At 44.7% G+C, this 25,284-nt stretch overlaps 1 protein-coding gene across 3 annotated transcripts in view; it reads right to left on the reverse strand.

Moving 5' to 3' along the window:
- The window catches only part of FIBCD1 (fibrinogen C domain containing 1), a 174,492-nt gene that overhangs the window by 64,044 nt on the left and 85,164 nt on the right, over positions 1-25,284 (reverse strand). For all 3 annotated transcript variants that reach the window (XM_018558532.1, XM_018558534.1, XM_018558533.1), the window contains exon 3: positions 3,373-3,840. In XM_018558532.1, the coding sequence (XP_018414034.1) occupies positions 3,373-3,840 (468 nt within the window). The remainder of the gene's footprint in view (positions 1-3,372; positions 3,841-25,284) is intronic.

The following is a 25,284-nucleotide window of genomic DNA, read 5'->3' on the forward strand; positions in this document are numbered from 1 at the left end:
CCCCCCCCCCCGCCCTCCCCTCCTTCCCTACTCTATCCAAAAGGATTTTAAAAAATGTTTATCTATACATCATCTTTTATGTATTTCTAAATAATACTGGTATAGGAAACCTAAATCTTTCTGTAAAGGTATCATCCCTATAATCCCTGCACATCTGTTTTAAGATTATTATATGATTAGAATCTTCTATACAGCATAGTGAGCCAAAATCAAAAAAATCTGGTCTTGCAGACAGAAGAAGGGAGCAGAGGTACAACCTAATCAGGGCAGTTATGTTTGTTCACTTTTCGTGACCAAGATGAATTGTTTTCCTGCCCCGGAGAAAAGTGAGGTCACTGACGTGCGGGCAAATAACACCAAAGGAGGCATTTTGTAGCTCTGCATAGAGACCACTGTTTGCAAATGTGAGAGCAAGGGTCCCTCTCTTCACCAGGCTGGCAGGAGACAGGCTTTAGTTTGATGCATTTGGAATGTATTTAGCGGAATTAAACTGGGCTTTAGCAAGACTGTGATCCTTTGCACTCTTATGGACATACCTGGGAATTCTCTGGATCTTACCTGGAGACTCCATCTAATCTAAAAGCAGAAACGAGCAGCGTCACTACTCCTCTCAACTAATAGCAAAGTGGTAAGGTGGTGCTGAGGAGGAGATAGCCGGAGGTAGATGTGGGCTGTGCTTACTCCTCCTCTATGTCCTCTCTATGGCTACCTGCCAAAGGTATCTGCAATGCTGCAGAGTACATCTCTGGAGAGAAAGTAAGGTTAAACCCATTACTTTGTGTGCTGCTGATGTGCAGGTGACATTTTAGTGCATTTAACCCCGTGTATGCCTATTCATATTTTCAGAGCAAGTATCTGAAGATATTAAACTTTGTTGATACCCTTCATTAGGTGGATTCCTAGTTGCAGTTTGGTATTCATGAGCTGCCTCCTAACTCTGCAGCAGAAATTGAAAACTAAGTACCTTGGGGCAGTAACTGACCCTTGCAGGGAACTTTGGGGGAAAGTAAATTGGCATCTTCTTTGGAATTCTCCCAGATTGTCACTTTGATTCCTAATGGCAAAGAAAACAATGGCTAGGCCACTTGCCTGTTGTTAGCTCAGCTATTGCCAGTAATGCTCTTTTTTTGTCACCATGTTGTCATATCAGTGCTGTTTGTTAAGGCTGGGTTCACACCTGGGCATACTATAGGCGCGTATTTTCAGCTGTTTTTAGCATGTTTTTTCGTTCAGTGAAACGCGCGTTCGATGCTCGTTTTTATACCTCCCTGGCGGTATGATTTATTTTTTTATTTTTCCTTTATTTTCTCTATCTTTTTTTCGGGGTTTTTAAACTTTCAAACTTCCCGCCTGTTCCGCCCCCCCTGCGACGCGGACGCTCGCAAGGGACAGAACCTGGAAGATGGCAGCGGCCGGAGGACACAGCAGGGATCGCAGACAAGGTAAGACCTACGCTGTATTCCCGAGTGTGGCTTGGGGTTACCGCTTTGTTAACCCCGAGCCACACTCGGACATACCAATGGATACACGCTGAAGTACGCCCCAAATAAGCTCCTGTACTTGTTTGGGTGTAGGACATTTTTCAGCGCGTTTCCACGCGCTGAAATACGCCCAGGTGGGAACCATGCCCATAGGAAATTATGGGATTTCACTTGCTGAGCGTTTTTCAGTGCTTCGATCAGCGCTGAAAAACGCCTTAGAGGACCATATTACTATAATTAAATCCCCTGCAAGCCTGACACTGTCAACCCACAACACTTTTAAAGCATTTAAAACTATTAAAGCATAGCTCCCAATTCAGCTTGGTGCCTGTTTTGGGGCTATAAGCACCTCCTTCCACCCCAATCTCAGGCTCACTAATTTTGGAAAGTTCCCAGGTATGTATATGGATCAAGACATTGCCCCTCAACTTGCAACCCTTTCTCTGCATTGATTCCATTTAATACCAGAACACAAACTAACATTTTAAACCATTGGTAACGTTTGGTCTCTGACCATAGTCTCCCTCTTTCCCTAGCTTGGCTGAAAAAAAAATACAAATCCTTCAGCAGGTAAGATTCTTTATGTGTGTGTATTTCAGCTGTATTTTTATCTTTTTTAGAGAGAGCAATTTTTAATATTAAGTGCAGAGAAGCATTTATTATAAATAGAAAAGACTAAAGCACCCAAACATGTAAATATGTAACAAGCGGAGTCCACATTACCTCCAATATACAGACTCCAGCAATTCCGCAAAGTGTCTCTGGAAATGTTTTTGAAATGCTGGCATCTATGGGACCCCGTCTAGTATATGCAAATTGTTCTGCAGCACAAAAATGCTCTTGTTGCCTATAGCTGGGGAAGCACAGGAGGGGAAGTGCCCCGGGCACAGTGATTTTATGTGGAGGGGGGCACTGTGAGCTTGTTGGCACTCTGTTCTTTAGCTGCCTGAATGACAGAAGTTGCCTTGAAGGCTTCCACAAATTTTGCAAAAGTTGTGCAGCTAAAACCCTAATTGTTAGACAGTGTAATTTGTTTTTTTGCAGGCTGGCTGATAAGTGTGCTTGGAAAATCTTGTGTTTGTACTGAATGACAGAAGTGCTGCTGGAGAGCAGCACGCAGAGCAGGGACAGGGATAGCTGCTGCGGATGGGGGGATTCTACCCTCTGGAGAGGGAAGGTAGACTGCCCTTCTTCCTGTCTCCCATTGTCATGTGACATATCATATGACCAAAGAGGGGGAGAAGAAGAAACTACTTTCATTCCAGGGTCTGGTAGTGGTCTGAACTGTAAGTATATTAGGGTGGGTGGAGCAAGACAAACCCAGAGCTCCCTTCCCCTCCTTTTAGTGACAGATATTGTTTTTCTTTTTAGTGACACTTTGATGCAGAGATATTTTTTTCCTTTTAGTGACACCACTGACACAACGGCACGGTGCGATGCATGTATTGCTGTTATCCTGGCCCCTTTCCCGACCTGTGGCAGGGGGGAAGGAGGCGCAGTCCAGTTTCGTATCTTCGCCCTGGGCACTAGATAGCCTTGTCCCAACACTGCTTCTAGCTACTAATCATAACCTTGTCCCGACACTGCCTCTAGCTACCAATCATGCCCTGGTATCAATCTCAAACCTTCACAGAAAAATAGCACACTTTAAATCTGATTGTTATGAGGCAGCATGGAATTTTTCTATTAGAAGACTCAGAAGCTTATTTATTACACAGTGTAAGGAGCAAAGAGCCAAAAGCCAAGATTATTGCCTATAGAAAGCAATTAGAATTCGTATTGTATTTATTTAAATAAAGTGAATTCTGATTGGTTGCTAGAGTACTTAGTTCTCTGTGCCACTAAATCTTATCTTAGTCATGCCATTCCTCCAAGAAAAATCAAAGTTTACCTGTATAAGTCTGCCTTGCTCACTCTGCAAAGCCCCCAGCTCCGATACTAATCCATTCTGTCCTTTTCTTAGGCTCTCCCAATCAGCCCGCTGCCGGGACACCTGGGAAACCATTTGTGTCACTTGGTCAGCCAATCCCGCCAGCAAAGCCCTCTCTTTTCCCACAGCCACTTTCAGCTCTGAGTCGTGGTCAGCCATGGCGGACAGCAGAGAAGATTGCAGGCCATCCAGTCGAGGAAGGGGGTCTGGACAGTTGGGATCGATGAATATACTGATGTGGGAGCTGTCTGCTCTTTCTATGGTGACCAGGGCATTGGGGTCATCCATGTTGGTAGTAATCACTGGTGGAGGCTCTGTGGAAGGAGCATGGTAGTGGTTCATGAACAAAACTGCTCCTGTAACGGTTACCGCCAAGAGGACAGCGACAGACAACAGGACGGTACAGAGGATGTAACCACAGCTGGTCCTCTGCAAAATCAAAAAGAAAACAAAAATCAGCCAAATTATTTTTTTAAAGAACATAAAAAGCCATGAATATATGCCATTGTTAATTCTCCTGCAATCTATTAGAATGTATTTTCTGGTTAGCAGGACTGTCATATTTCAGATTCCATGATTTGTACCATTTTTGTGTGTTTATTGATGCAGAACATGACAGTGCTATATACAGAAAAAAATAACAAAGAAGAAAAAAACGTTTAGTTGAGTTTGAGATCTAGATCTCCCAAAGTGCGTTGAATGCAGGTGGTGATATCTATGAATACGAGTCAATCCACCGGACCTGGTACTCCAGGATTTCTACCTTATTTTCCCTTGTTTAAAATCTTGTATGTATAACCAAATGTTGGATGCTTTACCCTCACCTCTTGTTCTGGGGACAACTGTAAAATTGTGAATTTTCCCTCACTTTCTTGTTAGATGACAATAGTCACCATTACAAATAGAAGGGTGAATCTCTCCTATGAGGACACAGACAGCAATAAAAACTTGAGATAAGGTCTAACACTTCCCTACTCCATCCAAAACCCCCCCAAAAACACTGCACTTTAAAGTATAAGTGCTGGCAATGCGTAGTTAAAATACGATTTGTAAACTGTCTTATCTGCACATAACATTGTAATTCTGTACAGCCAGTTTTCATATTAATCCAGATGGCCCTGCCAGATACTGCACGAAAAACAACTAGATCCTGAAGCATGCTTTTGTGTTAATGGAACCAATTTCCCTGATGAAGGGGAACCTTATAGCCCCTGAACCACATTGGCTTAAGACATATTTATGCTCCTATAACTTTGGTGTTCCTATTCTCCTTACACTTTCCAGATACTGCACAATGCTCTGACCATTTGATGTTCTTTACTACAGCCACCACAATCCAGCGTGGTCAAGGCGTTGGTTGGATGGTGAATGAAAAGCTCACTAATGGTGTCATCTGAAGACTCTCTCCTCCAATCAGCAGCCTCTATTTGTTAAATTCCCATTACTGTGCAATGTAGTACACTTCAGTTGGCTAGCACTGCTGCCCCTTTCTCTCTGTCTGACTACTGATGTACAGGGAATTACAGGTGACTAGAACAAACATAGACCAAAGTGTGGTTCGAATGCATTTATTTATTTTCATGAATACATAAACTGGGTTAAATAGGGATTTTCCTTTTCAAATCTGCCTTCACTTGACAGTGGGAAGACATAACTGGAACAAGAGAATGGAGTACACAAAGCTGACTCATGTTGTCGTAAGTAACATTTTATACATGACTAAGTCTTTAATTTCTGTTGTGTCTGCCCAATTGCTAATAAAAACATTATTTTAAAAAGGTCTTAAAGTGATATAAAAGTGCCTTCCCATTTTTTCTTCCTTGCTGTTGCAAACGTTGTCTTTCATACATGGATATGTACTGCAATCTACACTGGAGCTATAATTCTTGAACTCTTTCTGAAAATGCTAAATGCCTGGCTGTAAAACTGATCCAAAGGCTTCAATATTTCTGACTCACTGACCTGGAACAAGTATGCAGATCCGGAAAGTTGGAAGTCTCTATCTGCATACTTGTAGCAAGTCACTGAATGAACTTATAGACACTAGAGGGTCAGCATGATGGCCAGAGATCTAGAATTTTCGGGTAAAGAGTGCTGCAATGGCAGTCTCTATATTTCGGCCAAACTCTTTCAGCCATTCCTCGACCAGACGCTTGTCCAGACTGTTACCACTGCACATCTGATATCATAAAACGTTTCATGATGGTACTGTAGTTGAAACACATAAACAAACCTAATTATAATGCATAAACAGAACAACAAAATATCTTGAACGCTTATGTTTTTGTGCTGAATAGTGTTTGAGTAATCATCTACTAGTGTTCCATTGGATTTAAAGTAAAACTGAAGCCAAAACTTTTTTTTAGCTTTGGATAGGGTAAGGGAGGGTTTCTAACCCGTCAGCTTTTTACTGCATATGTGTCCCATTGGGGAGATTTCCCTTCACTTCTTGTTCGATAGCCACAACAGGAAGAGGGGAAATCCCTGCTCAGTGATGGAAATCTCTGATGGTCAGTTGGGTTACCAGAACCAGTGTCCCTATTGGAAGATGCCACCTCTATTCCTGTTCTGATGACACCCCAAAATTTGCAATTTTCTTTCACATTCAGTGATAACAGTCATCAGTAGTGATGCCAGTAGTGATGGTCTCGATGTTCGAGTTGACCAACTATCAGGGCGTACGGTGGGCTGCTCACCCACCGAGCCCCCCAAAAGGCACTGCGCACCTCACAGTGCCTTGTGAAGCCCTGATTGGGTAAAGCAATGCACCTAACCACAGGTCAGGTGCATTGCTTTACCCAATCACAGTGCACTGTGAGAGCCATGATTGGGCAAAGTAATGATGAATTCAGGTGCCGGACAAATGTAAACAGTTTGGCGGAGTTAGCTTGCTGTTACCGCTAGCTCCGCCCAATTTTTTATATTTTGCCCTTATCTGTCAAATTACCATTCTGCGGTGGGAGTTTGTCCCGAGTGGACGGTCGGCAGGCATTGGGTTTAAAAAAAATTATTTCTATTTTTTTTTAATTTCGTCCAGTCGTCATCGCTGGATGTCGTGATTGACCCTAGGATTATGTTGGTGGATCAATTTTTTTTTTTGGGGGGGGGGGGGGGGGAATGGACTGTTTGATTAACGAATGGAAATCGTTTGTTTTTATATTCCCGTTTTAATGTATTTCTATAAATAAAAAGTTGTTTTTAACTATCCAAATGTGTCTGTGAAGGTCTATAAATAGACGAGAATAGCCGCCCTTTTGGTCTGCTACAACCAAATGTGGTAAAAAATTAGCTTCTTTGGATCTATTTGATAAAAAGACTAAAGGAAGAATATGAACTGTAACAGAGGGTAATCCTATAGCTGGGGAGCAGACAGGGCCGGATTTACTCTCCCTGCCGCCCCAAGGCCAGGTTCCACAATACGCCCCCCGCATGCATTTGTGACAGTTTTGATCAGAATGGGTGGTGGTAGTGAGTAGTAGTAGTTTGTACCATGCAAACTACAGCCTGGAACTCTGGCGGACTAGCCCTGGAGGCACAAAAAAACCCTCAAGTGTATGTGATGGCTTGTTTCCCAAATAACCAGAAGGCTGAATGGAGTGGAATTGGAGCGATGGAACTGAGTTTCTAAGGGCACGTAACTAGAATTTTTACTAAATACCAAAGCATGGTCGATTTACTGATAAGATGTCTTTACATTACCTGATCAGGGTCACCTACTGTACATATATGAAAACATTAAAGTAACTTGGTCGTTCAGAAAGAAAATACCAGAAACCTGGCACTGCAAAAGAGGCTTTATTGTCACCCACCCTGCCGCATGTTCCATGACCTCTTCACATCCGACATAATTCCATGAGTCAGTAGCCCTTCAACACAGCGTAGATCACAGGCAAGGCAGTAAGAGAGGTTCAGCTCTTGGTACTTGGCATTTTTTACTTAGCGACAGAGTTGCTTTAAAAAGAATTGTAAAAGGGCTATATTTGTACTTCAACATCGAATTTGTGTACCAAAATATCTCCACAGTTGGGCAACATCTAAAGTGTCTATTGTCTACTCAGGGGGGCTTATCTATAGAAGAGCTTTTAAGACTTGAAGAAGGCAAGCCTACTAATCATTGTAATTACTACTTTACAACTAGATACCATTCAGCTTACTATTGGCTTTTTGTTGTTATCGCCTGTTAAATAATATGCAAATTACTGAATCTCAGTCTTCTGGCACATGGTTATCATGAGCGCCCATAAACGCCCCTTCCTTTCAACAACTTTGACAGCAGGTTCCTGCCTGCAACTGTGATGATTCACCATGAGTTCACCCCATAGCAAAAACAAGTCTGTAGATCAGAAGAAGACTCACAATGCAGTCAGGCAAGCAGAGGATTACATGAGGTCCTTGTGCAACTTGAGTGTTTTCCTTTGCTGTGACATGGTGGGGAAGGTAGCGAAGCAAACACAGCGGGAAGTTTCCCCAGCAAAATATGACTGTTAGATCTATTTACTCCAAATGTTATCATAAAAAGTGGTTGTAATTATAATAATGGTTTCTTTATAGTACTATCTTCCACAAGGTCATACCAAAATTTTCTCAGCTAGCTAAGTAGGTCTCCCAGATATGAGAGGTCTGGGATATTTACTACTTTAAAGCCAACTAAAATCTTACAAATAGATATGCAGTCACATGTAACTAAGAATCTCCAATGTCCAAGTCTTACTTCTACTTTCCTGTTACTGCAGCTGTTCCAGGGCTCTCAATATGACTGCAGTTCTATAGGTACCAGAGTAAAGGTGCCCATACACTGCACGATTCTCGTACGAGAATCGCGGGAAATCCCGCGATCGTACGAGAATCGAGCAGTGTGAATGAAGACGTGCAACCGTTTCTACTGTATGGTCGCACGTCTTTTGTCCAAGGAGCATGCTAGAAAACCAGCCGAAAATCTTACGATTTTCGGCTGGTTTGAACGGTGCTCGGGAGACAAATGCCAGACAGGCCGGTGTGTGCACGCGCACACTGCCCGTTCAGCATTGCAGTCATCGGAAGCCCGCCCCTCAGGGGGGCGGGCTTGCGATGATCGCAAGTACGATCTGCCTGTCCAAGATGGGCAGATCGTACATTTTTAAAATTACTTTACAACCATCGCAAGACTAAGGTCTTGCGATGGTTGTAAAGTGTATGGCCACCTTTAGACCCAGTTCACTCTGCAATGTAACGGACCTGGTCAGATTCGCGCTCTCCCCTTCCCTGCAATACAAATCCTTGTGAGGACACTTGTGATAAGGGGTGTGGCTTGGTGTTGTGCATGGATATGTGTGTGTGTGTGTGTGTGTGTGTGTGTGTGTATATATATATGCTTGCGTGGGCTTCCTCCGGGTACTCCCGTTTCCTCCCACACTCCAAAGACATGTTGGTAGGTTAATTGGCTACTCTCTAAGTTGGCCCTCTATGTGTGCATGTGAGATAGGGACCTTAGATTGTAAGCTCCTTGAGGGTAGGGACTGATATGAATGTGTAACTCTGTAAAGTGCTGCGTAAATTGTCGGCGCTATATAAATACCTGTAATAAATAAATAAATGAATCCGCTAATGGATTTTTCAGGCACACACACGCGTTTACGAGGGCTATTCGGCTGTATCCTAATGGATAGGTGTGGAAAATACGCCCCAAAGAAGCTCCTGTACTTCTTTGGGGGTAGGGCGTTTTTCAGCGCGTTCCTACGCGCCCAGGTGGGAACCATTCCCATAAGCAATTATTGGTTTTCACATGCTGAGCGTTTTACAGTGTGTCGATCAGCGCTGTAAAACGCCCAGGTGTGAAAAATGTGGGGTATGAAGAAATAACAATATGTGAGATTTTGACTGGGCATAAAGTACAAGTGTTTTTTTTATTTTGATATTACAGTCAAAATGTTTTCAAATGCTGATTTTATCACTTATAATGGATGCACTGGCCCTGATATCCTGTTTTTGAGTTGCTCCATTTCTTTGCAAGGTCCTATGGAGCCACCCTTGTGTGTTCTAGTAAGCTGTGTGTGTCTCCACAAATACACAGACACAGCAGCACAGCAAGGCAAGCCATTCCCTTGTTCCCTGTTCCCCTCTCCTCCTTCCTTCCTCTCCAGGCTAGCAGATGGACAGCTGCAGGAGTCTGCTCTGTCCCTTGTGATCTTGTACTGAGCAGGAAGTTCAGGGAAGCCGAGCTAAGGGAGTTAGAGCTAGCTTTTTTAGAAACATTGTGGGTGGAATTTATCATAGCAATTGTGTGTGTTTGAACTTGCATATTGTCACATGGGATATATTTGATTTATGTTGCTAGCGTAATGTTGTTCATAAATAAACAAGGTTAAATAGACTCCAGGAAAGAAGATTCGTAACTCCAGGCAAAGCTTAACTGTCGCTTCTTGATGAAGTGGTCGTGGGGACTTCTTGTCAACCCTAAGTTGTGATTGTTTTGTTTGGTGATGCTCCAGTTCCAGACAGCCTCAGGACAAGTGCAGATGTAAACCACTTGCGAACTTGCGCAAAACAGGCAAAAAAGGAGCGACTAAACAGATTTGCACATAAAAAAAAATATCTAACAGGCTAAAACTTTCGCAATTGCTTTGATAAATTCCCTCCTATGCTTGGTGGGCAAAAATTTAAGGAAATACTTTGCTGGGCAATGTATATTTGTTCTGGATTTATTAATGAAAAAAGTTTGAGAGTTTAATATTACTTTAGGCTGGGTTCACACCTGAGCGTTTTTTTTATGCTCGTTCTTCAGCTCGTTTTTTTCCGTGTTTTTTCGTTCAGTGAAACGCTCGTTTCACTGGTGCTATGATTTTTTTGTGGTTTTTTTCCTTTATTTAAAAAAAATATTTTTTTTGGTTTCACTTTTAAACTTCCCACCGGCTCCGCCCCTGCGACGCGGCCGCTCACAAGGGACGGAACCCGGAAGTCGGCAGCCGCCAAAGACACAGCGGGGATCGCGGACAAGGTAAGACCTGTACGCTGTATTCCCGAGTGTGGCTCGGGGTTACCGCTTTGTTAACCCCGATACACACTCGGGAATACCAATGGAAACGTGCTGCAAAACGCCCAGGTGGGAACCATACCCATAGGCAATCATTGGTTTTCACATGTTGAGCGTTTTGCAGCATGTAGGAACGCGCTGTAAAACGCCCAGGTGTGAACCAGGCCTTAACTGCTGCCCACTTCACTGCTCTTACTTGACTTTTATTCATTTCCAACATGTTTAATATGTTGAAGTGACGTGACATACCCTGTATGGGGAAACATGATTTCTTGGGATGGGAAGAGACCAGAAGCAGCTTACATGGATCTTCTTTGTGGATAGAGGAGGTGACAAAAATTAGGAAAAAACTTGGTCACACTGCCACTGACATCAGGGTATCCAGATTATCCTGACAAACCCTAACCCTAAGTAACCAATAAGTGCATGGAGAGTGAGACAGTAACTAATATTCTCCGTATGGTCCAAAACTAGGTTGCCTGACCCAGAAACTGGCATCCAGCAACCTTACAGATGTGAGTATTATATTTCCTGTCTCGTTTCACCAACCAATACCCTTACAAAATATGAAACTACTACTCTATTTTTCCTTTCTTTCCCTTGGTCTTTTTGTCTTTTTTACCTTCTCCACCTCCTCTCTCCATGGAACTTCTTTGCACCTCCAGGTGAATAAAACAACGGGGGGAGCAGGGCCGTAGCAAGGGTGAGGCGAGTGAGGCACTCGCCTCAAGCGCAGCAAGGGCTGGACCTGAACCTGCTGGTCCTGCTGCCCAGCGAGGGTAAGAGGTAGGAGGGTGCTTTAGGATTTGAATGCAGTGCTGATCAGCTCACATTACCATCTCACTCATATGCAGCTCTGCCGCTTATTCGCTGGTTCCCAGGTGTGGGGGGAGTGGAGAGCGGCTCCAGTGCTGATTGTCTCAGTTTACCATATAGAGCTGTCCGGCTGACACACACGCAGCGCTGCTGTGTATTGACTGGTTCCCAGGAGGGGAGTTGGGGGCGGCTGCAGTGCTGCGTGCCTCACTTATTGGCTGATGCATGGAGTTCCCAGCCAGCAATTGGCCAATGCTACTTATAGCCAGCTGAAAGCTCCGTGCAACAGCCAATTAAGCAAAATTTTAGAAATGTCACCAGCACACCAGTCCTTTTAAGATAGCAAAAGCTTCATTTATTGAAGTTTTTTGTCATATGACCAAACAAGCGCTTTCGGGACCGCACAGGGTCCCTTCATCAGGCTTTAGCATTGACAATTGTACAGTGATCACATCTAGGTCACATCTTCAGAGGGTGTGTTTATTGATGTTTTATGCAACTGTCTGTCTATTTATACCTAGATGTGATCACTGTACAATTGTCAATGCTAAAGCCTGATGAGGTCCCTGTGCGGTCCCGAAAGCGATTGTTTGGTCATATGACAAAAAACCTCAATAAATTAAGCTTTTGCTATCTTAAAAGGACTGGTGTGCTGGTGACATTTCTACAATTTTGCTGACATTCGCGGTCACTGCGAGCACCCCCCACTACAAGGGACATATGGGTAATGAGTGCGACAAGGATAGTACTTACCAGCCAATGAAGCATCACACCTTTGACCCTCATATGACCCCTCCCCTCTATACCCCGCACACGGAGCTAAAAAGTGCTGAGAGATGGCAAGGAAGACTTGGGGATGAAGGAGACCTGGGAATTAACTAAATATATAATTGGGAGAATTTTCTGCCATAAGCTACTCTATCCCCTCATGAAGTAAGCAATTGGTATTCTGTTTGTGTAGTTAGCACTTAAATGCAGGGAATTTTATGATGTTTGGCAAAGATATAGAAGTACAAATACACTATTACTATTAAAAAATCCCTTTTACTTCTCTTTGCTCTGTCACCATCTTCAAATGATCTCTGCTCTGTCCCTATCACCCCATTAGAAAAAAAAAAATCTCCTTTTCTCCCCTTCTCTGTCCCTATAACCTCATGTCCCCGTGTTCTGTCTCCATCACCCCATAAAAATCAATTTTACTCCCCTGCTCTGTCCTTATCACCCTAAGTCTCCATGCTCTGTTCCCATCACCTCTTAAAATACCTTTTACTCCCCTGCTCTGTCCCTGTCACCCCATAAACAGTTTTAATATAATTAATTTCCTTCTTATTTACTTACTCAAAATAAGCACAGGGGGGGGGGCACAATTTTCTGTTCTTGCCTCGGGCACAAAAAGAGCTAACTACAGCTCTAGGGGGAGCACAGGAAAGCGAAGTATAAGCAGCTGCTGAAGGCGGCAGTTAAATTAACCAGTAGCTTTTCATTGCCCGGTCAATGCACAGGTCCACTTTAAAAATCAGCAGCTCACACATAATTGCTTTGAGATCACAGGAGTTTTGTTGCTTTTTTAGTACTACATCAGCTTAATCATTAATAGTTTTTGATTCTGCAAAGGATTCATCTGTTAGTAGCAGAACATAAGAGGCCCGCACATTGCTTTAATGTCCAGGCACTTTATTGTCAGCACAGTCACAGATGACGCATTTCATGCTAACCAGCGTGTTATCATAAGCCAGAAAACAGTGCCTGTTGATGAACCCCTGCAAGCCAATCAAAAAGAGTTCTCACAGGTGGTCCATCAGCAGCACCAATCAAAACACCTAAAAATATTCCAATTTCTTTTTGATTTGCTGGCAGTGGGTTAGCTTTGAGTCCTTTGCTTATCAGCTTAATGTGTGACTAAGTGATTGTTAGTGTGCAATGCAACGTCTGTGTCACCATATTTATACTGAATTGTTCACCATAAAGTGCCTGGACATTAAAGCAGAGCACAAGTCTGCAAGATTCCAATTTTCTGCTACAACTGGAGTCAGGGCAGCCTTCAGAAATGTCAGGGCCCCTTACACAGCTTAAGGCCGGGCCCCCCCCCGCCCTTTCCCTCACTGCAGGATCTCAGGGGGGCTCTGCAGGATCTGTGGTGGGCTTTGGAGGCTGCAAAGCCTGCTATGAATCCTGCAAATCCCCCCTGGGACATGGCAAAGCCCCCCAAAGATCCTGCAAAGCCCCCTGAGACCCGACAAAGCCCCACACAGATCCTGCAGCATCTCAGGGGGGTTGTGCAGGATCTGTGGTGGGCTTTGCAGGCTGCAGAGCTCCCTATGAATCCTGCAAAGCCCCCCACAGATCCTGCAAAGCCCCCTTGTAGGCAGTTGCCAGTGACAGGGCAGCTAGCTGGCTGCAGGATAAAGTGGATTAACCAGTGTATATAACTACTTTCAGCGATTTTGATATGTTTATGTGTAAATAGGTTCAGTACTGTTTAATCTCTATTTTTGTCTCCAGCACCATTTTGGAGAAGCTGGGTGTCCTGATAGGACAGGAATTCTCGAGAGAATTCGTCGGCCATTTTGGGGTGGTCATCTTATATAGGAAGCTCAACCACATTTTTGGGCAGAACACGTGTGGAAGTAGACAGGGACAGGTACCCCGCTTGTGAGGGAGAGTTAGGAGAGTTCAGGGAAAGTGTTCCCTGGGTTCAGGGTTCCTACGGAGTCCTGCATCGGCAACCCTAGTCGGATGAAAGACTCCCAGTTGCTTAGAGCCAAACCGATGTGCCCGCTATGATTGTGGGAAGAGTGGGCCAGACTCCTACCTCCCGGTACGGAACGAATACCGCTGCTTTCGGGTAGAGTGTTATCAGACTTACAGATACGTATTGTGTGCTTGAGTTTAGACTGTGCCAGTCAGTGGGAAGTGCCGAGAGTGTAATTGAATACAACGATTGCTTACAGCTGAAGTGACTGAACTGTGTACCTGTCTCCATGCCTGGAGTGAAATCGCTTGCCTTACTCTTGTAAATATTCTTCATACTACCGGCCCCCCGGTAATAAACGTTACCTTGTTTAAAAGACAATTCCATGTGATTCCCTCTGTGAAACCGCCACACCCTAGACCCGCTTACACCCTGACACCCGACAAAGCCCCCCACAGATCCTGCAGCATCTCAGGGGGGTTGTGCAGGATCTGTGGTGGGCTTTGCAGGCTGAAGAGGCCCCTATAAATCCTGCAAAGCTCTCCACAGATCCTGCAGAGACCCCCTGAGACCCTGCAATCTGCAGTATCTCAGGTGGTTGTGCAGGACCTATGGTGGGCTTTGCAGGCTGCAGAGCCCCCTATAGATCCTACAAAGCCCCCCTGAGACCCGGCAAAGCCCCCCACAGACCCTGCAGAGACCCCCCGACACCCCGCAGGATCTCAGGGGGGTTGTACAGGATCTGTGGTGGGCTTTGCAGACTGCAGAGACCCCTACGGATCCTGCAGAGCCCACCAAAGGGTATTGCACAGCCCACCTGAGACTCTTTGGTGGGCTGTGCAGAATCTATGCTGGGCTCTGCCAGCACAGTCCTCTTACCTTGCACGGCCTGACCTCTTTGGAACACGGCCTCCTCATCCTTGGTGCCCGGCACGGCCTCCTTGTTATCTCCTCCTGTGACAGCACTGCAAGCTGTCTCCGGCCGATCTGTGACAGGACAGTTTCTCTCCTCCCTGCTGGGACACAGAGCAGCGCCCAGCGGGGAGGAGAGAAAGAACGGATGCACCGGTACATAGGCCAGAAAATGGCACTTTTGGCAAAAGTGCCATTTTCGCCCGATATGTTTCGGCGGCCGATATATCAGCGCATCCCTACTTACAGGGCTTGTTTATCCCCCTAACATCCTGTATTGGAAAATAAAAGGAGAAAGCAGCACCATGATCAGACCATCTCTCTGTCTCTGTACTCTCTCCTGCTATCAGTATGCTCCATGTACTGCAGCACATCTGATTGACTCTGTGTTGCTTCTCCCTCCCCCTCTTGGAGCCCTGTTGCACAGGGCTCCAAGAGGCGAATATGAAATTATATTCAGGTTCTTACATTGTTTGCATTTAAATATGAGAATACAGTATAGTTGCAATACAATTCCATACAAGAGGATGCTTGTGAGAGCTTACAGCCTACAAAGACTATATTTATATTTTTATTATCATTGACTACAGAGCTGCATTAATTTGCACCTTTAGATGTGGCTTGAGTTCAAACTTAAATTGAACCTGTATATTGCAACAAAGTAGCATAGCCTACCCCCGTTCCTCCACTTATCCAATGTACTGCTTGCCCTTTGAACTCACAAGAAAACTCCCCATGTAAGCTCCAGATCACTCTGGGTTTAATATAGCACAGTGCTATAGACTCTCCTTACCTATTCCCATGGAATTCCCATCAGGCCTGATGATGAGCCACTGAAGTGCTCAGACAAAGCCGCAATTCAATACTAAGGATCTACTCTGAGCCTCAAAGATGGACACAAACCAAAAATGGCTCCTGATATGTAGAAAACCACCAATCAATAAGAACACAAAGTGCATGTATGGGTGCAGTAGAAAAAAAAATCAATTCAATACATCCCTGAAATACACGCACATTGCCCCATGTTTTTTCTCTTTAAAAACGGTACAGGAAATACCTGTTAATGGATCAGAAATCCAGTGTGCGCCTAATTTCCTGTTTGAGCTAACACAGTGCCTCTGCTGCACTGAAATCCCAAGCACTGGTGTAAGACCTGCCTAGTTCTCTTGGACTACAGACATATTAGTCCCCTATGTTATAGACATAAAGAAAGGAGAAGAAGTGTTGGAAATGCAACAGCTCATAGTCATAATTTGTCTTTTGAGCTGTAAATGGCGAATAGTGCACTGTTAGTCTCTAAATGCATGCTTACCTAGAGTTGCCACCTTTTCTTTCAGCGAAACCCGAACATTCTAGCGACGCAGGGAAATTTTTGGGGGAGAATGAGTTGCGGATTATTCATATGTAAATAGCGCCACCCATTCGTATGAAAATATCACAGTGGAGACTATTTTCAGTGGGGGGCCAGTAGCCCCTATCTTAATTTTGGTTGCCCCTGTCTGCCTGCCATCATGTGCCCGGGTCTCAGCTGCCATGAAACCCGGACACAGCATTCAAAATCCGGACTGTCCGGTTGAATCGCGGACAGGTGGCAACCCTATACTTACCTGTGATACACCGGAAGTTTTTCTATCTTTATGTGCCCTTCACAATGCTGTGCTGAACTGCTAAACCAGCGGTTCTCAACCTTTATAATGCCGTGACCCTTTGATAAAATTGCCCAAGTTGTGGCGACCCCTAACAGTAAAATTATTTTCGTTGCTCCTTCATCGTTGTAATTTTGCCACCGTTAGATAAGTATTAGATAGCGGCTTCCGGCCGCCTGGGAGAAAAACACTTTCTCCCGGAAAGGTTTACTCTGCTCGATCGAGCAGAGTAAACCTTTCCCTGCTCTGGTTTTTTTTTTCTTCTTACAACGGAGCCACCGGCCGCCGTCAGTCAGAAAAAAAAACCAGCATAGGAATGCATAGGCAATAGCCAAAAGCAAACTAGCTATTGCACCCGCCCACTGCTGCTGTCAATCAGCAGTGGGGGACCTGAAGTTCTCCATCAGGTCCTCTTCTAGTGATTGATAGCAGGAGTGGGCAGGTGCAATAGCCAGCTTGCTTTTGGATATTGCAAATTGAAATAGCCAATAGGAATCGATGCTGTTTTTTGTTTTTTTTCCCCCTCACTGACAGTGGCCAACGGCTCCAAGGTCAGAAAAAAAAACCAGAGCAGGGAAAGGTTTACTCTGCTCGATCGAGCAGAGTAAACCTTTCCGGGAGAAAGTGTTTCTCTTCCGGGCGGTCGGGAGCCGCTATCTAATAGCGGGAGACTCCCGGAGCGTCCGGGAGAGTTGGGATGTCTTTAGGCGACCCCTGGCAAATCGCCATTCGACCCCCGACAGGGTCGTGAACCACAGTTTGAGAACCGCTGATCTAAACCTTTAACTAAAAAGCTTTGATATGAAAGAGGAAATTGAAAGGCTTTGATGGTGCATGTGGTTTACACCTTATTCCATTCACTCATTCGAGTCGGGTGGTGGCCAAAATCGGGTGGTGCACTAGCCAGGACTGCTCAGTGCAGTTTTTAGTGCAGCACCGTTAGGAGCTCACTGGATTGCTGGAAGGTCAACAGATATTTTTTGTAGAGCATGTGTTGTAGAGATCTTTATTTTGCCCTGACATATACTTAAAAATCTATGTGCTCCAACCCTATCCGAGTCCATAAATGCAGCAAGGTCAACTACTGTGAGATGTGAAATAAAACGCCAGATTTCTCTGGATTGCCTCGAGAGAAAGAGTTCTAAAAGACCCCACCACCCGACTCGAATGAGTGAATGGAATAAGGTGTAAACCACATGCACCATCAAAGCCTTTCAATTTCCTCTTTCATATCAAAGCTTTTTGTTTTAGATCCAAACAAGTGGATTCCGCTCGGCACAATAACACTCTAGCAGGGTAATGCAATATGCTGCTTCCATCAGGGACTCGCTAGCAACAAATAATCTGCCCTGAAGTGATTTCAAAGTTATAACAACTTATAAACCATTAAGTAGGAACTCCTTGAGGAAGACGCATTAAAGAAACACCCCGAAACCGTATCAGTACCCAACACAGAGTTTTATTTATCGTCATCGCTTATATTCTTCGTTGCAGCTGCATCCCTTGTGTTGTGTTTTCTTAATTAGCCACAGCCAATGTTTAAACGTGTACCCGTCATGAAAGGAGAATTCTAGCTTATATCTCATTATTCCCCCCCAAAAAAATGCCTCATGTGTCACTTGCCCCTCCCTTTTAGCTTGTAAGCTCTTACGGGCAGGACTCTCCTTACCATCTTGTTTTGAATTGTATTGTAACTGTAATGCCTTCCTCATATTGTAAAGTGCTGCACAAACTGTTGGCGCTATAGAAGTCTGTATAATAATAATGATAATAGCCTTATCTGCTACATAAAACCCATATATAGTTAGCGAATAACTATCTCGGTATATAGATATAATGATACACTATAGCCTGTTTTATATTATCGCCTGCAGCCTTGGAATGATTCATGTTGATTCATTCATATCTGCTCCACATTACCTCTTCTGCTCATCTTAGAAGGCTAGAAATTGAATACATTCACTGCCATTGATAAATGAATGGTCATTGGGAGGTTACAGCAACTAGCAAATCTCTGTATTTTTAGCACTCAGACTTTGTACAGGTAACTTGGAGCAGGAGGACTCCAGGAGAGATGGAAACCTAAATCCTGCTATTGGATAAATCTATAGGTACATAAGAAAACATGTTTTTAAATCTAGATCTTAACATTTGGTACTATATCAGTCTTACCAACCCCTCCGCAATGCTTGAATGGGCGCACCCCAGGCAGTAACACTTTTTTTTAAATCATGGATCGTTTTAGAAGTTCCGCCGGAGAGGCTATTGCAACCAGGGGCGTAACTAGAAATCACAAATATGGTGGGCTCTGCAGGGTCACCCTCAGGTGGGCTGGTCACACTCCTTACCTGTCTGCCTCCTCTTCCTGCGCGATTGCCGATGGGCCTCGCCCCCTTCTCCGTCACCGTCGCCGTTTCCAGCCTGCTCCAGCACCGCTGCTGCTAGCTCTCATTAACTCCGCAGCGGCTGTGATAGGAACGCGCTGCTGCACAGATCACTGTCAGTGATCTAAACAGCAGCGCATTCTTCTCACAGCGGCCAGTGAAAGCCAGCAGCATAAGATGCCATAGCGACCCAGGCGGCCCGCGCGGCATCTGGCCGGGCCCCCCTGTGCCCCAAAGCGGCCGCCTGGGTCGCTATGGCGATTGTTACACCACTGATTGCAACCCCTTGACTGAATGCCCTTTCCAGGACCCATTTCAGTGGCCTTTATAAAATCTACAGGCTACACTTGTTTTTAAAGAGTATTTGTTTTAAAGGAGAACTATGAGGTGAGTGCTTTTCACTCACCTCATAGTTCTAATGGTATACTGCGGCATTTCAGTATACCAAGAGCTACAGCTCGCGGTATACTGAGCCTAGGGTGACGGGAGGACGCTAATTTGTGTCCTCCCGTTACCCTAAGGAGAACTATGGGGAAAAGACTTAACCCCATAGTTCTCCTTTAACCAACTCCCGGCCGGCCGTTGTAAAAATACGGCTGGCTGGGAGCTTCCTAGATTTGAGCGGGCGTATTTAAACGTCCCGCCAGCCATGCCCACTCACGCACGCGTGCAGGAAACTGCCTAAATTTAAAAACAGGCAGTGATGCCTGTTTACATACAAGCGATCCGCCGGCTATAGAGCCGGCGGATTGCTTGTATAAGGTGTCTAATTACCTGACGTGACCTCATCTTTTATATTTTAACATAATAAATGTATTATAACATAATGTAAAAAGACTTTTTTTCCCCACAATTTTCACTAATTTTTCCTTAATATAGTAAGAAATAAATACCGCAGTGGTGATTAAATACCACCAAAAGAAAGCTCTCTGTCCCCAAAAAGTGGTATAAAATTTATTTCAGTACAGCATGACGGAATAAATGTCAGTCAAAGTACCGCAGAGCTAAATACTGAAAAATGGCCTGGCCAGGAAGGGGGTGTAAACACCTGGTCAGCAAGTGGTTAATAGAGTTCATAATATGTTTAAGACCCGTGCTAAGTTCTGACCAACCACTAATATCAACTTGAAATGGGACAAAGTGGTAGGTGCTGGAGATGCTGAGGAAGCTAAACCACCTGAGGGTTTCTTCTATTATCAAAACTGGAGCAGACAACATCTGGAGCAGACTTGCACTGCAACCAATCAGCATCTCTAAATAGTAATGTATATCACCAGCACACCAAAGTAAAATCTTCAACGAGTGGTCATTTTATTGATGTACACACATCTTGTCATAAAGCAACGTTTCGGGGCCACTCAGGGTCCCTTCATCAGGCATGACCAATCAGCATCTCTGTTTCATTTTCAAAGCTTACCTGAGCAAACTGAAGAGAGATGCTGATTGGCTGCTATGGGCAACTGCTCCAGATTCTGTCTGCTCCAGTTTTGATAAATTCCCCCGATGCTAACATTGTAACCCAAGGGAAGGGCTACAACACTGGAGTTCTGAGCTCCGCTTACAAGTGGGAGATCCCTTTAGTTGATGGCTGCGTATAAAGATTACCTAGAGTCAAGCTCTAATTTCTAGTATTTGACAAATTGTCTCAGGCACAGTTAGAATGACAACACATTCCAAAGCGTCATTAAATATTCGTCGGTACCGAGCACGCCGCCAATCATTTGTAATTTGCCCTGGAAGAGGTGTGAATAAAAACCACAACTTTTCTCATTTATTTCAGTCTTATAAAACTACAACAAAGCAAACAATCTCGGAATTAATGCAAATGCAAATCAATCTAATTAAATTCTGGTACAGCGCTAGAAATTCCCGATAAAGGATAAAGCTGCGAGAAATTATTGCTCTACTTAGAGTGTGCTAAGCAAACGGCTGTGTGAGTTATAGGGAATGGATTTGTTTTTTTCTATATTTGCTAAAAATTTATTTTAAAAATATAAATCCTTTAATCAGATAAACATAAAATATTACTTAAAGCGGACCCTTTGACTAAAAATCACATCAGCATGCAGCTCTGCACGCTGATATGAAAGCTTCTTACATTCATTAACCCCTTCATGACTGAGGCCTTTTTTTCATTTTTTGCAACCATGTTATATTCCACATTTTAGGCCTGAAAACTACTTAAAACCCCCCAACATTATATATTTACTAAAAGCCAAGACCCTATAGAATAAAATGGTGGCAGTTGCACGATATTAGCACAACTTCTTATCAAACTTCAACATTTAGTGAACAATGTACTTAAATGCCCCAAAACACACAAAAAAATACCAATTTTTAAAAATACAATATAAAAGATGAAGTTACAACGAGTAAATAGATTCAGTACCCCAAAAAGTCCATAGACGACACTTTAAAAGCCCCTACATGTGGGAGATATCCAAAAATACTGGCCCTAGCATTATTGCTCTCACTCCAGCGTGCGCGACGATGCCCAACATGTGTAGCGCGTTCGTCGTTTTCATACGTAGGAGCACCCAACGCGTGTTTACGTGAAGACGCGCATGCTCGCAGGGGCAGGGGACTTTAATTTTTGTAAAAAATGTTTTAGATTTATTTTATTTCATGTTAATGATAAAAACTGTTATTGTATTAAACTACTTTAAGTGCTATCACATAGGTGGGCTTACAAGCCCCCCATGTGATAGCAGATGGTGGTGACAGGTACTCTTTAACTACCTTCCGTCCATGGCCGTGTGTGAACGGCCGGCCGTCTGCTAGGAGCGGGAGGGCGTCTTAAGACGTCCTGCCCCTCCCCCTTCTCGTGTGCGGCACTCAGCGTGCACACGAGAGGGAAATTGGTAAGCATGTAAACAGCCAGCGATGGCTGTTTACATACAAGCGATCAGGCGATCTAGAGACGCCCGATCGCTTATGACACTGAGGGTCCAAAAGACCCCTAGTGTCACCTTTACACTCCAAATAAGCTATTGAAGTGCAGATCTGATGCAATCTGCATCGCTCCCGGTCCCATAGAACGGGGAGAGGATCAACGAATGGAGAAGCCAGTCCCGGGCCCGGAGGAGGGGCAATGGAGCCGGGGAAACACGATGGGGGTGTCGGGCGGGGGGACCCCTTCACCGGGATGTAGAAGCGCTTCTACTGTAAAGCAGACAGTCGGCTTTACAAGTTTAAACAGAGTCCCTGCGGCAAAAGTCTGTTTAAACAGCCCCGATGCCAGCGACGTACACTGTACGTCGTTGGTTGTGAAGGGGTTAAACAAACATCTTTTTCTTTTACTTACAATTATTGTTTTTCTAGGCCCTGGTCCTCTTGGGCATTAGTAAGGTAATGTGCCCAAGTGTTGCATCCTGGGAAGGTTACATCAGCAGAGCATTGCTGGGAAATCTCATCTGTAATCTCACGAGATCTCAGGGAAAGGCATTTTCCTCGCCTGAGATGATGTGCATGGTCACATCATCTTGTCCTACGTGCCAGAGTTCCAGGAAGTAAAGGGAGATCCAGTAACCTGTCCTTAGTAAAAATGGCCACACAGTGAAGACTGGAAAGGAAAATAAAAATAAGGTATGCAAAGAATAAAAGCCGGCAATTAGTAGCTGTTTGTAGATTGTCATTACTAAACATTTCTCAAGGTGCCTTTGCTGTCATTTTGAAGATATGGGTAAAGGTCCACTTTAAGCTTCATAAATACCACTTGTAGTATGCAGGCGGCTAGTTCTTGCTTCCTGAGCTCAGAAATTAGCTGTTGTGGAGAGCAGGAGATATCAGATTGCACATGCAGATGAATGACTCAGAGGAGGGATACACCCTTTCCTTCTCTACTACCAGACAGAGGCCATCTGGCTCAGTCAGTATTATGCAGGCTGCCAGCAAGCATACAGATAGGCAAAAGAGCCATGAAAGTCCTGGCTCACTGGATGCATTACCTTCATAATGTCGCTTATCATCTGTGTCCATAAAAGTGGCACTGGTGTGCCCAGTCATGGGTCCTTTCAGAGGCTGTGCCACAGGGTTATTGTGCTTCCTTACACCCTGACACTAATCTGTAAACTACTAATGCATTCCAGTACTCTGCAGTTGTGCTAAAATCCTATAGTTCATTATAGCCTCAGGTATTGTAATTCCATGACACAATGACCTCCTTGCAAGCTCGGTAGGGTTACTTCCTCTTCCTTTTCCTCTTCTTATATCAGGGATCCCAACCTGAAAAATTTAATTTTAGGGAGATGCCCTTCTCATTTCAGGGAGGTGCCCTTTCCCCTCCGCCCCATCCGTGGGGGGTTGTGAGGGTGAGCACACCCCTAAAATGATGGCAGATAGCAAAGAAGCTATTGCTTCCCGTGCTATTTGCTGGTTTGTTTGTTTTTTTAGTATTCTAACAGCTGCTGCCATCACAATAATAAAAAAAACAGCATAGGAATGAATAGCTAGATTGATATTGGCTATTTAAATTTGCAATAGCAAGCTGGCTATTGCACCCGCCCTGTGCTGCTGTCAATCAGCAGAGGAGGACCTGATGGAAAACTTCAGGTCCACCTCTGCTGATTGACAGCAGCAGTGGGCGAGTGCAATAGGTAGTCTGCTATTGCAAATTGAAATAGCCAATAGCAATCTAGCTATTCATTCCTATGCTGTTTTTTTTTCCCCTCTGACTGACGGCGGCCCCGATGTCAGAAGAAAACCCCAAAACAGATAGCAGGGAAAGGTTTACTCTGCTAGATTGAGCAGAGTAAACCTTTCCGGGAGAAAATATTTCTCTCCCGAGCGGCCGGGTGCCGCTATCCAATAGCGGGAGACTCCAGTAACGTCTGGGAGAGTTGGGATGTCTGGTTGCCACAGTAGTCCTCCTCCTGATGAATGATGGCTGGCTATGTCCGACTTATGTTGGGATGTCTGCTACATCACCAATCACATTCAAGCGTGCCAGCGACCATGGAGGCGGACAGCGGATCGGGGCTGACATGTAAGAGGTGTGCAGCCCACCTGTGACCCTGCAGAGCCCACCATAGAGAGTCTCTGGCAGGACTGAATCTGATTGATGGCTGCATGATACAACTTAGTATAGAAACATCATGAGAGGGTACTGAAAAAGACTATATGTAAACATGACAAGATATATAATAATATATGAAACCTAAAAAATGAATTATTATAGTGAATCCAGTAATTACATGTATTAACTGCATGAAATTATCAGAATGCAACATTGCTCACGGTAGTTGTCCATACATAGGTTGAACCTGATGGGCCTGTGTCTTTATTTAACCTCACCTACTATGTAACTATGAAGATGACCTCCATGCATACAGACACAAACACATTTGAACACACATAAATAGTGGCTGTTTTAGCTGCCAAATGATTTGTATTTATGTCTCTACATTCCGAGATTTACAAAGACCTCCCAGAGAACACAGCCAGTTTGGTGACCTGAATTTACAGTTAAAGAAAGAACTCCTAGAACTAAAAAAAAAACCGTACCCTTGCAGTAGGGCTACCCCCGCAGAGCAAAGGTTAAGTGCTCATTTTGTCTAGGGGCAGTGGTGTAACAATCGCCATAGCGACCCAGGCCGCTATGGGGCCCGGGGCACAGAGGGGAATGGCCAGGATGCTTAGGGTTGCCACCCGTACGGGTTTCACCCTTACGGTACGGTTTTGGCATCTTGTGTCTGGTTTTCTGGCCACTTCAGCCCCAGACACGAGATGTCACAGTTTCAGGCAGACAGGGGCAGCCCCGGGGTCCTGGAGAGGAATATGTGAAGGAGGACCTTCCGCTATGTGAGCACAATCCCGGCAGAGTGTGCGGTGTCGGTTTTTGAGTCTTATGTCTGGGTGTAAGGCCAGCTGACACCCGGACACAAGACACTAAGTGCCGATACTGGCACTTTCAATTTCTTGACAGATGCGGCTGCCTGAGGTCCCCAGCAAGTGTGGGACCTCAGGCAGCTGCATCTGCCTGAATCGTCATCTTGTGAGCCGGGCGCCCATAAACAGGTACAGGCCGCCCCGCACATCTTCTCATCCTTCTCCGACTCCTTCCTGATAGCATGCTGCCTGCCTCCAGACCCCTGGTGAGACCCCCGCACTTCCCACACAGCCACCTGAGAGCCAGCATAGCCCACCTGAGCGCCTGCATAACTCACCTGAGAGTCCGCACAGCCACCTGAGAGCCCATGGAATCTACCTGAGAGCCCTCACAGGCCACCTGAAACCCTGGAGACATCAGGACACCACCCCAGAACACAGAGTATGTAGCTTCATATTATTTTGTATTGCTGTATAATGTGCTGCTGGGATTTGTAGACCTCTATAAATTGTTTCCTTACTCCCTCCCCTGGCTTGCTCTTCTTACTCTTTCTCCTGGCTTCCTCTCCTCTTTATTCCCCCCCCACA

This window comes from Nanorana parkeri, unplaced genomic scaffold (assembly GCF_000935625.1).
Source record: "Nanorana parkeri isolate BGI_ZX_2015 unplaced genomic scaffold, ASM93562v1 scaffold345, whole genome shotgun sequence".
Taxonomy (NCBI): Eukaryota; Metazoa; Chordata; class Amphibia; order Anura; family Dicroglossidae; genus Nanorana; species Nanorana parkeri.